Raw genomic sequence first — 17,853 nt, forward strand, 5'->3', positions numbered from 1 at the left:
GTGTTGCAATTTCACAGTAAAAATGACGGTGTAAAACGCAATCAGTCTCGTCGGTACGACTTCTGTCTTCTGTGAGGTGCATGTCACGTTCAGTAAATGTCTAAAAGCACCGTCTTTGAAATAATCCTCGTTGTTGACAAGGACGTTAAACCTCAAAAGTTATACATCAGCAAATCCTTACTACCGGTAATATGTGACCCTCCACCACGGAATGAGTCGCATGTCACCTTTGCATGATTTTCATATTTTTACATTTTCCTAAAGGTTATTTTATGCTCTATCCAGTGGTAAAAATCGTTTTAGAAAAGAGCGAAAACTGTTTGAGTTATAAGCCTGTGACTAAGGTGACCCTCACACTGTTACCAGACACTCCCCGGACTTATATTAAGCCTAGCGCAGAACCGCGCGAGGTGACATGCGACTCATTTCGTGGTGGAGGGTCACAATTAGTAAGTAAATGGACCTGTTTTTATTCACACAGTACGTACACGTCAGGTCATAAACGTAAACAGAGACAAGGCACACCGTGAGACCAAACTGCGCACTGCGTGTGTGTGTGTCGCTCGCCGCGATCGCTGGTCAGTCTCAGCATTAACAAGATGGCGGCCGGCCGAGCCAACCAGAACGCGTTTTTCGATCGCGCTAAGAGGGCTTGTCCCTTCTGTCTAATATAAGTTCTGTGGTGGATAAGAGCAAAGAGGCCCAGGAAGGGGGCGAGGAGAGTGAGTTAGAACATGTATTGACTGTGAGTGTGATGTGCAGGAGGTGGATAATAGCAAAGAGGCCCAGGAAGGGGGCGAGGAGAGTGAGTTAGAACATGTGTTGACTGTGAATGTGATTTGCAGGAGGTGGATAAGAGCAAAGAGGCCCAGGAAGGGGGCGAGGAGAGTGAGTTTGGAGCAGATGTGGATGAGGAGCAACAGGATGAGTTGTGTCAGCTGTGGGACATGTCCATGAATCCTGTGAGTTGTCACCTGGGCCCAGGTGCATAAGAAAGTTACCAACCGGGTGGGAGCCAGCCGCGGTGTTAATGGATTGGCTGAAATTGAGATTTGTTGTGATTTCAACGTATCAGACCCCGCGGTTTGTTATCACCCGGTTGGGTGGCACCCACTTTCGGTTCGTGCTCCTCAGCCCTGATTGTGTTTTGCTTGCACAGTAATACCTGGTGTTGGAGGACATATATATATATCTTTTAAGCTATAAACCAAAGGAGACTTCCACTTCCACTTGTCACACGTAGACACAAATCCACTCTCTCTCTCTGTATCTCTGCATGTCTGTCTCTGTCCGTCTCTTTCTGTCTTTCTCTCTCTCTCTCTCTCTCTCTCTCTCTCTCTCTCTCTCTTTCCCTCTCTTTCTCTTTCTCTCTCTTTCTTTTCTCTCTCTCTCTCTCTCTCTCTCTCTCTCTCTCTCTCTCTCTCTCTCTCTCTCTCTCTCTCTCTGTCTGTCTGTCTGTCTGTCTCGCTGTATGTCTGTCTGTCTGTCTCTCTCTCAGAACATAAATGTGATACTGACAGCGAAGATGAATGTTTTCTTAGACTGACATATGGTTTAAAATTGTCTGTATTGAAGTACATGTACATAACCCAAAATGCTATCACAATTGTATTTTTGTCAATCAATCAAAGAGTTATAATTGCATCATGTACTTTCCTGAACTGATTTTATGCAAAATGCAAAATTTTAATGTCCACTGCTTATTACATTTTTAAAACACTCTGAGACTGCGTTTTGGCTGCTACATGTATACATAGGAACATTTTATGATTACATATACTTTTATTAGTTGCACACTTAAGGGACTATTTTTTCACCGTCCCACAGGAAGTGGCAAAGTTCCTGCAAGAGTTCAAGGCTGTCAGCATTCTGACCAAGGTCATCAACCAATCCAGAGCACCCAGAATCAATGTAAGTTGTTTGTAACGAGAAGAAAAACAAATATGCAGTAAAATTTCGACAGTGCACACGGAACAGACAGATTTTGGCAACTATGTCAGTGTTTTAATGGACGAGTTAAAGTTGTACAGTGGAATCTCCCTTTCAAGACCCACCAATTTAAGACTTCCCCCATTTTGTTTGTTCGTTCATGGGCTGAAACTCCCACGGCTTTTACGTGTATGACCGTTTTTACCCTGCCATTTAGGCAGCCATACGCCGCTTTCGGAGGAAGCATGCTGGGTATTTTCGTGTTTCTATAACCCACCGAACTCTGACATGGATTACAGGATCTTTTTCGTGCGCACTTGGTCTTGTGCTTGCGTGTACACACGGGGGTGTTTGGACACCGAGAAGAGTCTGCACACAAAGTTGACTCTGAGAAATAAATCTCTCGCCGAACGTGGGGAGGAACTCACGCTGACAGCGGCCAACTGGATACAAATCCAGCGCGCTACCGACTGAGCTACATCCCCGCCCTTCCCCCATTTTAAGACTCCCCTTTTTTTAAGACCCGCTATTCTCAGATTTGTGTCAGGTCTTAAAATGGGGTCTTTTAGGTCTTGCACTTGTACTTGGATTAGTGTTTCCAAACCCAGCAAAATGACATACATTTGTATAATGAAGTGTACAGTTGAAGACACACATTGAATTACATACATGTATCTTTTTCTTTCAGGAAATCTGTGTTGGAATCCTTGGAAACATGTGTTGCATACCTGAACTCTGCAAGGAAATGGCGGAAAATGAGACTTTTTTGTAAGTAACAGTTTTACACAGCAGCTTCCAAGAAAATAGTGAAGTCACGAAATTCAATTTTTGTGTGTTCAGTCCTGACCTACACGACATCAAATCATTGTGAGGGATAGTGGGTCTTGGTTTCTTTGTATTTTTTTCTCTGGATAATGTGAAGATGACAGTTTTGCATGAATTCAGAGTTCTCTGAAGGAGAGCCAGTTGAAAGTGTTTTCTGAGAGAAAGTCAGAAAACAGTTCAGAGACATCCTGCTTGCTGCCGCGCGGGCAAAGAAAATGTTCCCTCTTTATCTTCACCGCGCTGGCAGCAAAACCCCTCACGCGGAGGTGTTTTCAGATAGGCCAGACACAGGTTGTCCCGGAGGTGAAAATAAGATTTTCAATAGCACGCACAGAAGATAATCTATGTTAAACTGGAAAGGCATTTTGTGATAGACGTTCCCTGCTCACTGCTGTCTGTTAAATATGCTTATCAAATATTATTATGAGTTACATGTAATAAAAAGAATTATAATACTTGTCTTTAAAAAATTTTTGTAACTAATTATCATCCCCCTCCTACATGATTTTTTACATAAATGGTTTTAACCCACACATCACAAATTCACATAATTTTTTTGGTTTTACTGCAGGAGTTTAGTGACGGCATTGCTTAGCAACACAGAGTTCGACCCTTTGACCTTGAAGGAGACAATGAGGCTGGTGTACACATGTTTGTCCAATGAGGAGGTCTGTCCCATCTGGGTTCGGACAATCGGAGAAAATCCCCATGTAGCGGAACTTGTTCGATTCGTTTTGCAGAGCTCTACCAACAGTGAGTATTAATTGAGTTTAATTTGAGTGTGATGAATGAGAGAGAGAATTGAATTGAATTGAACTTTATTTTACAAGGATTAAGATTTAAGGCAATGCCTTTTCTTACAATCTGTCCTTGTGACGCACAAACACACCATGATAAAATACAAAATTCAAAGGTTAATGAAGAGAGAGAGAGAGAGAGAGAGAGAGAGAGAGAGAGAGAGAGAGAGAGAGAGAGAGAGAGAGAGAGAGAGAGAGAGAGAGAGAGAGAGAGAGAGAGAGAGAGAGAATTAATTGAGCAGACACAAGTCAAAACAGTGTAAAATATAGTCAAACCTGCCCTTGCGACCTTGGGAAGCGACCACCTGCCCACAACGACTGCTCTGGAGGATGAGTCTTTCTACCATATAATTCACCTTTCCCTAGCGGCCACCTGTCTATAACGTCCGCTTTTGGTTGTTCCCTTGGGTGGTGGTTATGGACATGTTCTACTGTATTATCAAGATTTGGGAAAGGGTGGCCGAGTGGTAAGTGCACTTGCCTCGGAAGCGAGAGGTTGCGAGTTCGACCCTGGGTCGGGGCGTAAGCAATTTTCTTCCCCCTTTCCTAACCCAGGTGGTGGGTTCAAGAGCTAGTCTTTCAGATGAGACGAAAAACCGAGGTCCCTTCGTGTACACTACATTGGGGTGTGCACGTTAAAGATCCCACGATTGACAAAAGGGTCTTTCCTGGCAAAATTGTATAGGCATAATAAAAAATGTCCACCAAATACCCGTGTGACTTGGAATAATAGGCCGTGAAAAGTAAATATTCGCCGTAATGGCGTGAGATTTATTGGCCGATATATTGTGTAAAAAATTCCATCTCACACGGCAGAAATTAATATGTAAAGAACGTCAAGCGCTATATAAATCTCCCATATATGTATAAGTTACAGCTCCGTCCATCCATGGTATCGCCTGATATTTTGTCGAGACTGGGTCAATGAATATGATGACGTCACTCGAGGCTCTGCCGAGAGTGACGTCATTATAATCTTTCACCCCGTCAAGACAAAATATCACGCGATACCATGGATGGACGGAGCTGTAACGTATATATGGCATGACCAAAGTAAAGATAATTTGTCATGGGATGTGGAAACAAATCATTGGAAATTCACCATGGGCAATCAACCCAAGCCTAGAAGTTGTAGAACTGTATTTTGTTTCAGTCTTGGCAAGGCCAGTTTTGTCCAGTTAGACCTTTTTCGTATAACCTTTGCCCCCAGCGTTTCGACCAATCAGATTTTAGGGCACGGCAGCCTCTCTCTGATAACCGGAACTAGGGGGCAATAGGTGCCTGGCCTGAAATACCTCTTTCACTTTCGATGCTCGAAGATTACTTTGCCAGAGGATTACTTTGAGAAATTCTGCAAGAAAACGGATTATCTTGTTCAAAATCATGAACAAAAAGTCAAGGACATGCACGAAGGTATGGTTTGAAACTGCTATTGGTGGTATATGGACGAAAGACTTGGCGAACTTCCCCTGCATAAGCGAGGGTGCGTATCGCTAGCGCTACGTGTCATTTGTGCTGAGTGTCATTTGTCCTACGTGTCATTTGTGCTACGTGCCGCTATGGCTACGTTGATTAGTGCTGCAAATAATTTGTCGATGAGTTGCTATCATTCGTTCATTATCACTACGTGTCGACAGCACTACATCTTTTAGCGCGACGTGTCATTATCGCTACGTGTCAATACCACTACATACTGACGACTCTCTCTTTCTCATTTTTTCAGTCTCTTGCTCTCACTCGTGGTTTGTGTGTGTATATGTATGTCTGTGTATGTATGTGTGTGCGTGTGTGTGCGTGTGTCTGTCTGTTTCAGTGTGTGTGTGTGTGTGTGTGTGTGTGTGTGCCTGTGTGTGTGTGTGTGTGTGTGTGTGTGTGTGTGTGTGTGTGTGACTCTCTCTATCTCTCTCTCTCTTGCTCACTCGCTCGCTCACTCACTCTCTCTCTCTCTCTCTCTCTCTCTCTCTCTCTCTCTCTCTCTCTCTCTCTCTCTGTGGCCTTAATAATAAACCATTCTGAGTTCTGAGTTCTCTCTCTCTCCAGGGCCGGACGAGAGGGGGGGCTTTGGGGGCTTTAGCCCCCCCCCAGCCCCCCCCCCCCAAAAAAAAAGAGAGAGAGAGAGAGATGTTAACTTTCTGGTGGTGCTATTTCATTATTTAAATGACTTTTTTGTGCAAGATTAGGATAATTTTTCATGTATGAATGTTAAAATTTCTTCAGCTTATGGGGGCAAACACCACGGGGGCTTCGCCCCTCGACCCCGGGCCGCAGAAGGCCCCCGGACCCCCGCTTCAACATTTTAGCCCCCCCCCTAAAAACGTACTGGTCCGGCCCTGCTCTCTCTCTCTCTCTCTCTCTCTCTCTCTCTCTCTCTCTCTCTCTCTCTCTCTCTCTCTCTCTCTCTTCTCTCTCTCGCTCTCTCTGAAGGAATATTTTGTTGTTCCTTTCAATTTGCCAGAGATTTGTAATTTTCGGAAGAAAGTCTCTGCATGATTTTCAGTTGTTTCTTTCGGATTTTGATCTTTTTAGAAAAAAAGGGCTTTGTTTTTGACTAATTGTAAGACAGTGTTATTGCATATATTTGTAAATGGAAATATTGACACAAGGTATAACCGAGGATATCGAAACCTTTTCTTCTCTCCCAAATTCTTTTATGAAATGAGAGGGGGAGAGAGAGAGAGGGGGGGGGGGGGGGATTGACAGACAGAAAAAGCGCGAGAAAGCGGAAGAGAGAGACAGTTAAAAGGGATGGAGGGTGCTTTTTATTTTATGGTTGGTTGGTTTTAGTTCTTAATGCACTGTTTTTGACAATAGTTTTCATTCGGTAAAAGCCAAATTCAATTACCGCTCTCTCTCTCTCTCTCTCTCTCTTTCTCTCTCTCTCTCTTTCTCTCTCTCTCTCTCTCTTCATTACACACACACACACACACACACACACACACACACACACACACACACACACACACACACACCGCACACACACACACGCACACACACCACAAACGCATACGTACACACGGTATCGTACACACAAACTCACACACAGAAAAACATCCGTGTATGTATATACGGTATCATGCGAGAGAAAGAGAGAGATAGAGAGTGGGGAGGGGAAAATCCAAGATTAAGGGTGGGTACGAAGTCAACGTAGTTGGCATCGCTGATAGCCGTGCCATTGCCACACACGAAGTGACTCGAGCAGACTTTTCAATGGCACGACAAACCCCTGTCGTCGGATTGCTTGCACCCATCGCGTCCTTCGCTGTTACGACTTCGCACTTGCACCCATCGGAAAGCCATACAATGACAAATTCTGTCCACCGTATTTCTCTTTCTTCATTCCACTGTTGCACTTGCAGTTGCAAACACAACAGTTTGCCTCGTCGTCTCCGCACTTGACTTTGCACCAAGCCTCGTTGTCGATTTTTCCTTTTGCCCCCTAGTTCCGGTAGATCTGACAATAAACTTCACAGCGCATGCGCCAAAATTTAAGTGAAAAAGGTCTAATTCCATGGATGAAAACGTATAAGCTTATTAACCCGTGACGCATCAAAGCTAAATTTTGTTTTGAAATGTCATTACAACGTACAGATAACTTATAACGACATAATCGCCTTCACAAGACAGGAAAAACGCACACTTTGTTTTTCGTCTGCTACAAATCTAGTCTTGTTGGTTGACGGAGAGAATAAAGCTTCAATCGTACCTTCATCAACAGGAATAAATGTTCAATCCGCTGTCAGTTCGCAACTGAACCTTGTTTTTTTCTTTAACTTTTTGGTTAACATTGAAACGGCAATCCAAAAGAGTGTTTCAGCTGTTTCAAGACACAGGCTTGGCTCCTTCTTTTGAGTTGCTTTTCAGTATAAAATGACACCGGAAGCGAACAAATTGTCGCGTATACTGTCGTCACAAAAAGACGTCATGACAAAGTTACACGCAAAGCGAAAGAGACTTTGACGTCATTTACTTTTGTTTGGAATTTTCCGTCTGTTCCTAGCTTGTCAGTGAAGACCTGACGTGAGTAAGCTTACCCTTTGCAGCTGTGAAATAATCAGTCTTGTGTCTCGGTCGTGTAGGTACAGAGTTTGCTTCTGCAATCATTGTGTTCGTGTTGATGACGGCTTCATAAGATTTCCATTTTCTTGTTTCTGCGGCTGCGCAAGTTATTTTGCCTAGGTCATGGCCGAACTTTAGGCCTACGGAGAAATATCGCTGGATATTTTCTCCCTAGATTAACAGAGACAAAGAAGGGAAGTCATGCTGTAGGCCTATAAATAAATAAATAAATACAAAATGTCAAGAGAATCAAGAAGTTCTGTGGTCATCTACAGAAAAGCAATCCTTGGGTGCCCATGACAGCAATTTGTGTGTGTGTCTAAAGAAACATTAGCAACATATTTAAAATGTTCAGGGGCTTTCTGAAATGTTCAGCTTACATTGCTTGAGGTCAGTACAACTTTCACCTAAAGTTAGGTAAAAGTCCTATAAAAGGTGATAAAGTTTCTTCACTGGGAATCATAACATTAGTGACGGGCGAAGTGGCGCAGTGGTAAGACGTCGGCCTCCTAATCAGGAGGTCGTGAGTTCGAATCCCGGTCGCTGCAGCCTGGTGGGTTAAGAGTGGAGATTTTTTCAATCTCCCAGGTCAACTTATGTGCAGACCTGCTAGTGACTTAACCCCCTTCATGTGTACACGCAGACACAAGACTAAGTGCGCACGGAAAAGATTCTGTAATCCATGTCGGAGTTCGGTGGGTTATGGAAACACAAAAATACCCAGCATGCCTACCAAACGAAAGTGGAGTGAGCTGACTATGCTCCCAGAGTATAGTGTGGGTAACCCAAATGGGCAAACGAGCTCACACGTCACCAGAATTTCTGGAACGCTGAAGAAGAATAACAATAGTTTACAATCACTAATACAGTGGGGACACCTGTCCAACTCAGTACTCAACGCACTATAAAGGTGGAGTCACCAGACACAAATGTGTGCATGCTTTCAATGGAATTCATGGTCTCATTAATGTTTGGGTTGTTTTTGTTGATAATTTACGAGTTTTGGTGTGTTTTATTTTGAATTTAATCACAGTAAAATGAGAAAAGAGTGTGGTGCCTTACATTTCTTACTTTTGATTTTGACCCTCATCATGTTCTAAGGAGTGCCAGTGTGTGTGTGTGTGTGTGTGTGTGTGATTATGTGTGTGTGTGTGTGTGTGTGTGTGATTATGTGTGTCAGTGTGTGTGATTGTGTGTGTGTGTGATTATGTTTGTGTGTGATTGTGTATGTGTGTGATTGTGTGTGTGTGTGTGTGTGTGATTATGTTTGTGTGTGATTGTGTATGTGTGTGATTGTGTGTGTGTGTGGGTATGGGTGTATGTGTGATTGTGTGTGTGGGTGTGTGTGTGTGGGTGTGTGTTTGTGTGTGTTTTAAGTCTTATGCATCTCGTTCAAAGTGTATATGTTTTTGTTTATAAAAAGTGCACATGCAAGCACAGTAGCTTGTGTGTGTGTGTGTGCATGGATGTGGATTGCTTATATCCTTCAAGTACAGGCAGCATCAAATCTTTGTTCCTTCCATTCTTCTCCAATTTTTGAGTCACTTGAGAAAAAGTGACTCTATGTAATCGGTCAGTGTTAGTCTGTCCGGCCGGCCGGCCGGCCGTCCGTAGACACCACCTTAACGTTGGACTTTTCTCGGAAACTATCAAAGCGATCGGGCTCATATTTTGTTTAGTCGTGACCTCCAATGACCTCTACACTTTAACGATGGTTTCGTTGACCTTTGACCTTTTTCAAGGTCACAGGTCAGCGTCAAAGGAAAAATTAGACATTTTATATCTTTGACAAAGTTCATCGGATGTGATTGAAACTTTGTAGGATTATTCTTTACATCAAAGTATTTACATCTGTAGCCTTTTACGAACGTTATCAGAAAAACAAGGGAGATAACTAGCCTTTTCTGTTCGGCAACACACAACTTAACGTTGGGCTTTTCTCGGAAACTATAAAAGTGACCGGGCTCAAATTTTATGTGAACGTGACTCATTGTGTTGTGAATAGCAATTTCTTCCTGTCCATCTGATGCCTCATATAATATTCAGAACTGCGAAAGTGACTCGATCGAGCGTTTGCTCTTCTTGTTCTTTCTTGTGTGTGTCTATGTCCATGTATCTGCTTGTTTAGGTCCGCCAGCCCCACAGTTTTTTCCCCCGCTTACCTTAAAGTATGAAGACAGGCACTAAAAATTCTTTCAGCTTTTAATGAACGCTTTCCTCTCTAATGATTTCTTTAATAATCCGAGGAAAGAGCGAAATGCTCATATATCTAGTTGTTCGGCAGAGCGTTTTTCTCAAAGGTCGTTACTGGGAACAGTACTGTGACCCCCCTCCCTCTCCCTCTTAAGACCCCTCCCCAGTCCCCCTTTCCCCTTCAAGACATTATGTTTCACATTTTCTGTTCAGAACGTCTGTAAATTTACATCCGTTTTAATGACTCCCGCCCAGATTTTCTCAGATTTTTGTTTATGTCTTTTAAGGAGGGTTCCACTGTACACGCTTTCTTGGTACACAATATAAACATTTACCGAACTTGACAACATGCTTGTCCCTCACCGACTTTCCCGGCTGCCAACTTTGACTGGCTAGTAGCGGGGGTCACAGGTCACAGAGTCACCGACATGTTCGCAAAGTACTTGACTTCATTCGTTCGCTCTGTGGAATGCAGAGGCCGGGGGTGGGGGATGGACCTTGTTCCGTTAGAGTTTGTTTACTTTTTAGACCGAAAAAGATATTTTTTGTAATATGCGATATTCGAGAGCGAGGGAGAAATCTGAGAAATGTGGGTTTTTTCACAGAGAGAGAGAGAGCATGTGTGTTTGTGCTTGTGTTTGTGTGTGTGTGTGTGTGTGTGTGTTTAGAGAGAGAGAGAGAGAGAGAGCCGGAGGGGAAATTCAGCATATTAGTGCGGCACGTAAATACATGGACATGTTAATGAATGTATATATATAGTAACAGCTATTGTGTTTTCAGCGTAGCAATAGGGTCCGATATTTAGACGAGACAAGTATAATGCCGACGAGTCGCATTATACTTGTTCGAGTTTAAATATTGGACCCTATTGCTACGCTGAAAATACAATAGCGATTATATAGCTGTTCTGACCTTGATTTGTTGTTCCAAACTTACAAAATGACAGTTTTTGCGTCGATGCGTTGATCTCAGGTTTTGATAGCAGACGCCGTTTCGTATGCGCAACTTAGGGTTAGGGTTAGGGTTAAGCATTTTACAACACAGCTGTTAAACAGCTTTTTATTAGTTCATTCGTATACAACAAAAAGAAGTTTGAGTTTTTTTAAATTTTGAACAAGACTACTTATGAAGAAGACCAAAAAACAACATCAACGGAAAACTAGAAACAACTGAAGAACTAGGATGCAACAAGGGGGGGAGGAGAAGAGAACAGCTAATCCGTACAACGCGAGCAGACGGCAGCGAAGTTTTCAGTTTGGGTGAATGGCATTTATGCTTGTCTCGTCATGAAGCGAATTTTTCAACCTCAGTTATAAACGACTACATGAATGTTAGTGCCACGGGTTGTACATCAATACTTCAGAGGGGAAGTGGGGTATTTAGTGTGGAGTTTCGAGATAAGAAAAGCCGAATGCGAAAGTTTGTGTCAGTCGGCAACTTAGCTCACACAGGCACACAAAAACGGCTGTTCCGTTTTACTCCCCTGTTTGTACTACATCTTTCGACTTTAGGCATTTTGTGGTGTTTAAGGACAGAAAATAATTGGTTTAGTCCTGTTTCATCGGGAAGTTAGCAGAAAAGGGTATGCTATCGACATTTGTAAAGCTGAAAAACATTCCCGAGAAGAATTTCAAGTTGTCAGTGTATGCTGTTGTCGATTCAGTGAAACATCGTGTGGTACAGATGGGTAAACCGGAACCATGCGTCTTTGTTATTGCCAATATGCTTTTGGATATTGGCAAAAATGGCCGACTTCCGTAGCATTATGCTTTGATGATCGGAAGAGACCATCCAATCACAGCCCCCGAATTCCCCCACGTGTCCATCAGAATAGCTATATATACATGCATACATGCATGATCGAGCAATCCAGCCACACCCTCACGACCGACACACATCCTTACCTGTCCGAGCTTCGGATCAGAGCAACCAACCTTTGGCTTGAACATATGTCGGACAGCACAAGGCCGCGTGCGACAGCTGACCATTTGACCAGAGAATAACCTCCGCAGTGCAGATTGTGGTGGACGAATTATTCCCCAAATTTAGATTCTGTATGGCTTAGACACGTGACCCAACGTGTGATGTCTACTGACACTGACTTAACCGGTAGGGCATCAAAACAAAAATAAAACACAACAAAAACAAGTTTTGGTAAATTCTTCATCAAATGTTCGCCACGCAGTATCTACTGAGGCTTCTTCAGGTTGGTGAGGAAATGTAAGAAATGATGGCACGTGATGTTCATTGCATGATTGATAACCGACCGTTATGGGTGAGAATCTGAACTGGAAAAGGGAGGAAGAACAGGATAATGCCGTTTGAGAGATAGAGAGAGAGAGTGAGTAAAACAGGGAAATAGTACGAAGAGAGAGACAGACTGAGAGAGAAGTTCAGAGCCACGAGTTTTTAAATGTTACCGTGTGTGTGTGTGTGTGTGTGTGTGTGTGTGTGTGTGTGTGTGTGTGTGTGTGTGTGTGTGTGCGCGCCTTTGTGTCTGTATCTGTGAACGTTCCGCCGGTAAGCTTGAGAGTGTGTGAGGGTGAATACAAACACGCCGTGACCTTGAAATTTGAAGGTCAATCAGACTTGCGTCACACCTAGGCATCGTGAGGGACTATAAGGTCTGCGAAGTTTCAAGAACGTTCAAGAAAATGTCAGTGTACATTTTTTGTCTGTGGACCATTACGGTCGTGACAGGAAAATTGTTATTTTCATTGAGTCTGTGCCAGATTTGACATGAAAATAACTTCCCTTTCATCGACCGCTTACGTCAGAAACTTGGCAGCTGTGTGTGTATGCTGTTAGAAGCGATATATCGACAGAGGGCTGGGTTTTATTGAACAATTTTTTTTATGACTTGAATAACTACAGCACTCGTCACGACTACTGCCGCAGCTTGTTATGGTGTACGAAACTTCGGCGACTGACCTGTCCCGGCCACGCACTTTGATACAAGCCCCGGTGAGGGATCACAGGGCTTCTCTGTCACTCTCAGGACATCGCACTTTGATACAAGCCCCTGTGTTTTCTCACAGGGTTTCTCTGTCACTCTCAGGACATCGCTTTTTGATACAAGCCCCTGTGTTATCTCACAGGGCTTCTCTGTCACTCTCAGGACATCGCACTTTGATAGAAGCCCCTGTGTTTCCTCACATGACTTCTCTGTCACTCTGAGGACATTGTGAAATAGCCGTAGGCCAGGGCAAGAAAAGGGGTGTGTGTGTATTGAGGTTATCTAGGAGTTATAAATGCATCCATGGCCTACTCTTCAAGGATATCTTACTGTAGAGGCTGACCCTGATGTCACCCCAGAGCCACCCTGAAAGTACGGAGCAGACCAGAGTTCTATAATAATGATCTCACACTGAACACAATTATGTAAATAATTATCTATGCATTACATCGGTTTTCGTACCCGGCTTCCTGTTCCTCTAGATTGATATTATATACCCCGATGTCACCCCAGAGCCTTGCATGTCTTCTTGTTACTCTAGATTGATAATTTTATATAATGTCCAAGTCCCATCTCTCCCACCCCATCGGTGTTGACGTATTACGTCGGTTTTCGTACCCGGCTCCTGTTCGGCACGCTAGATTGATTTTATATAATGTCCATGTCGCATTCTTGAAGGTTGTCTTTTTGCAGGAGCCGGTCCCGATGCCAGTAGGAAAACGGCGTACCGCGTCAACATGATTGAATTTATTTCGTTTTTGGACATTGTACTTGTGATATTTACAATGCTGTGAAGGCGTTATATAGTTTGACTATAGTCCAGCCAGCCTTGACCAAATTCCGAGTGCAGACGTCATTCGTTCTGCAAGGACAGCCTAAGTATTCATTACGAGTTGACAAAGCGGTATTAATTCTGAGAGTTGACATCACAGGATTAATTCTAAGCGGTTAGTTTTTAGTTTTTAGTGAGTATGCTGGCACTGTGTTTTCCTGAGACTTGTCCAGAGCCAGTGAGCCGAGACGTGTTATGGAGCTGGAGTGCAAGTCGTGCTCTGAATGACGTAGGTAATCGATTTGCAAGTATGTAATTTTCATGTGACGTAGGCAGTCGATTCATTTAGATTTCAGTGACGTGGGTAATCGATTCATGTAGCTTTTAGTGACGTGGGTAATCGATTCATGTAGTTTTAAGTGACGTGGGTAATCGATTCATGTAGCTTTTAGTGACGTGGGTAATCGATTCATGTAGTTTTAAGTGACGTGGGTAAACGATTCATGTAGTTTTAAGTGACGTGGGTAATCGAATCATGTAGCTTTTAGTGACGTGGGTTGTCGATTCATTTAGATGTCAGTGACGTGGGTAATCGATTCATGTAGCTTTTAGTGACGTGGGTAATCGATTCATGTAGTTTTAAGTGACGTTGGTAAACGATTCATGTAGTTTTAAGTGACGTGGGTAATCGAATCATGTAGCTTTTAGTGACGTGGGTAATCGATTTATTTAGATTTTAGTGACGTGGGTAATCGATTAATGTAGCTTTAAGTAACGTGGGTAATCGATTCATGTAGTTTAAGTGACGTGGGTAATCGAATCATGTAGCTTTTAGTGACGTGGGTAATCGATTTATTTAGATTTTAGTGACGTGGGTAATCGATTAATGTAGCTTTAAGTAACGTGGGTAATCGATTCATGTAGCTTTAAGTAACGTGGGTAGTCAATTAATGTAGCTTTTAGTGACGTGGGTAGTCAATTCATGTAGTTTTAAATGTGTGTAACCGACTTATAAGCACTTAACTTTTAGTGACGTGGCCTTTCGATCCATAAGCATGTAGGTCATTACTGACGTGGATAATTGATCCAAAAGCATGTTGCACGTAAAGGGTTGTCCAAGTTTTGCCAGAGCGTCGATGTTCTACGGTATTGTGGTTTTATCATTATTGTACGTTGTCACTATATATATATTTTGTGCATGACTTTTAACTTTTTTTTATGGTAGTCTGTCGATGCGCCTCATACCCCCCGTTGCACACACCAACCCTAAAGCGATTTCGTGTGTGTGTGTGTGTGTTGTGTGTGTGTGTGTGTGTGTGTGTGTGTGTGTGTGTGTGTGTGTGTGTGTGTCTGTGTGTCTGTGTGTGTGTGTTGTGTGTTGTGTGTGTGTGTGTTGTGTGTGTTGTGTGTGTGTTGTGTGTTGTGTGTGTGTGTGTGTGTGTGTGTATGTGTCTGTGTGTGTGTGTGTGTCTGTGTGTGTGTGTGTGTTGTGTGTGTGTGTGTGTGTGTGTGTGTGTTGTGTGTGTGTGTGTGTGTGTGTGTGTGTGTGTGTGTGTGTGTGTGTGTGTTTTAGTGAGCCCAATATGTTATCCAAGTCATTGGCAATACATGTAACAAGTTGACCTTGAAAAGTCTGTCGTGCATACACCGTAACACTCTCTGTACGTAGGTACCTTTGTTATTCAGACACTTTTGCAGCAAGACACCCAGCATTCCCTCTTTGATTTAGAACACGAGACTTGATCGGTCGATGTATGTAACACAGAGCGGCCCTCTTCTCTTAAAGGGATTATATCTAATAAGAAAACTCTCAAATCGCCCCAAGAGCTATACAATCCAGGTTGGGGGTTGTAAATGTGTGACCACTTACCAGGAATACCTTACAATAAACGTTTGAGCGCTGAGTTGCTTAAATTCAAAACGGCTGTGTTTTGAGTAAGAATCCCAGACAGTAATTCTCATTGTGACGCACTTTATGCGAGTCCTAATTTTTGTCCTACCTTTCGACCCTGAGTATTTCATGCGTTATTCCCAGAGATACAGATTTGAAATTGAGCCAAGAGCTACAGAGTTCGTTTTGGGAGTTGAATAGATGACAACGCACACGAGGAAGATCTTAGAATTAGTGTTTGAGCGTTCTATATAATCTCCAACGGACATAGTGTTTATTTCTGTTGTGCACGCGAAACGTTTTTAGCCATGTATGGCACGGAATTTGCACGCGTTAGCTAGACTGTAGGTTTGACTTCCTCAATCCAGCTATCTTAATCAGCTTTGACGAATGGGTATCTATGAAAACTAAATAAACAATAATTACGACCTGAAGTCCGGATTCTGACAGGAGAGCTGGGCGAAGAAAACCGCTTATTTGGCATAGTTTCAGAGCAGATTTGAGCAAATCATTGCAGGCGTTTCTAAATTACAGTACAGCGAATGTCCCTTGAACTTTTTAAGGTCCAAATCGTCAGAAAACGTTAGCGCCTTCGGTATACTTTCTTTAAAACTGGTGATATCGTTTTGCGCTTATGATTTGCTCTGACAATGATTATGCTATGACTACGTGATTTCAGATGAACACTTTCCCTACATTTCAGCCAATCCCAGACGTCCACCGTGCGCCATGGAATATCCTCTAAAGGGACAAGCCCTGTCCGATATTACTGCTGAACTGGCAGATAATTCTGTGATACAGGCACAGAACGCTGATTTTTCTAGAAGAACAATGCACACACAAAACACAGAAATAAAGAAATAACGAACGAATGAAGGGGGAACATTAAAGAACGGTAAAAGGAAAAACGCCTCCCTCGCCTTCAAAAAAAAGGAAGAAAGAAATCAGTTAAATAACAAAATATATTCAAAGTTGAAAAACAAAATAAATTGTTTTTGGTTTTGTTTTTCAACTTTGTTTACCTCTCCCACAGTCACCTTGTTGTTTACAAAATAGATTCAAGTAAAAGACAGAAGAAAAAGATCAGAGGGAGAGAAAGAGAGGAGAAGGGGGGGGGGGGGGGGGGCGCCTTCCATGGTTAGACTTTCATGTCCTATGCCTCGTAGAAGAACCATTAAGCAAGCCTGAAAGAACACCCTTTCTTTCCTTTAAAAAAACCAGTGTCTGGTGCCTGTGATAAGCATAATAAGATTAAATATGTGTCATCGATTTTCTTGGCAATAGCTATCAGTACTGTAACACACTCTAGCTGAACGTTGCATTCAGGTTAGCTGGTAGAGTCACATTTTAAGTCCCTTCTTTTTACCTCTTTTAAGAAACATGGTCCTATTTTAACACCAGTGAAGACTTTATAAGTATGTCAGCCCGTTGATATATGTAATTCAGCAAGAAAGTACGCCTCACCCGGCGAAGCAGTTTTACAGGGAAATATTAAGGCCATATATATATAGCCTACATTTGTCACAAATGCTGTTCTGCGCAGGGTTGAGCGCAATGGTGGCTAGATGGTTAGTTTCCTCACATGCAGGTTTTTTATTTACACCCCCGGTATAGGGGTGTGTATAGGTTTCGCTCGATGTGTTTGTTTGTTTGTTTGTGTGTTTGTGTGTTTGTGTTCGCATATAGATCTCAAGAATGAACGGACCGATCGTCACCAAACTTGGTGAACAGGTTCTATACATTCCTGAGACGGTCCTTACAAAAATTGGGACCAGTCAAACACACGATTAGGGAGTTATTGGTGGATTAAGATTCTACAAGGACTTATAGCGGGACATATTAATGGTCAAAGGGAAATAACCTTCTCAGTTGGTGGCAGTGAGAATGGTTATTTCCCTTTGACCAACGGGGGTGTTTTTCCTACCTCGGAGGAATTTCTTGTTTTTTATTAAAATGAGTGTAAAGTGAATCACGAAACCTCCATGCAAAGTTTATATCCAAAAGTGTTGACTTGTTGTTTGTTTTTGTTACTGAGAAATTAAGCATTAAGTAAGTACTTACATTTCCACCGAACACAGCATAGTGGGGGAACAAAAAAGTCACATTAAATTGCATACACAGCTCGTCAGATTTTTCAACCGCAAGGAGTGTCCAAATATCTGAAGGTCACCTTGACAGCCTTCCCGAGAACATTTCCCGATAGCTTGAAATAGACGAATTCCGAAGCACGCTAGAAGCATGCTTTTGAGGCTGTTTCTTTCTTGAGTGCACGATTTTTGTGATTTGTGTGTGATTTTGTGTCCGTTGATGAAGTATTATACGGATGCACAAGAGTGCATGGCTGCTGCGATATTTCGAAAAGAGAAGGAAAGAAAGGAGAAAAAAGATAACCCGTTTGCTTATGACACGTGTGCGAAAAGTAAAAGTGGACAAC

At 42.7% G+C, this 17,853-nt stretch overlaps 1 protein-coding gene across 1 annotated transcript in view; it reads left to right on the plus strand.

Moving 5' to 3' along the window:
- LOC138971624 (protein saal1-like) overlaps positions 1-17,853 on the plus strand; it is a 77,893-nt gene that overhangs the window by 5,040 nt on the left and 55,000 nt on the right. The window contains exons 3-6 of the mRNA XM_070344401.1: positions 846-962; positions 1,828-1,911; positions 2,618-2,697; positions 3,326-3,507. Of these exons, the coding sequence (XP_070200502.1) occupies positions 846-962; positions 1,828-1,911; positions 2,618-2,697; positions 3,326-3,507 (463 nt within the window). The remainder of the gene's footprint in view (positions 1-845; positions 963-1,827; positions 1,912-2,617; positions 2,698-3,325; positions 3,508-17,853) is intronic.

Source organism: Littorina saxatilis, linkage group LG7 (genome assembly GCF_037325665.1).
Source record: "Littorina saxatilis isolate snail1 linkage group LG7, US_GU_Lsax_2.0, whole genome shotgun sequence".
Lineage (NCBI taxonomy): Eukaryota > Metazoa > Mollusca > Gastropoda > Littorinimorpha > Littorinidae > Littorina > Littorina saxatilis.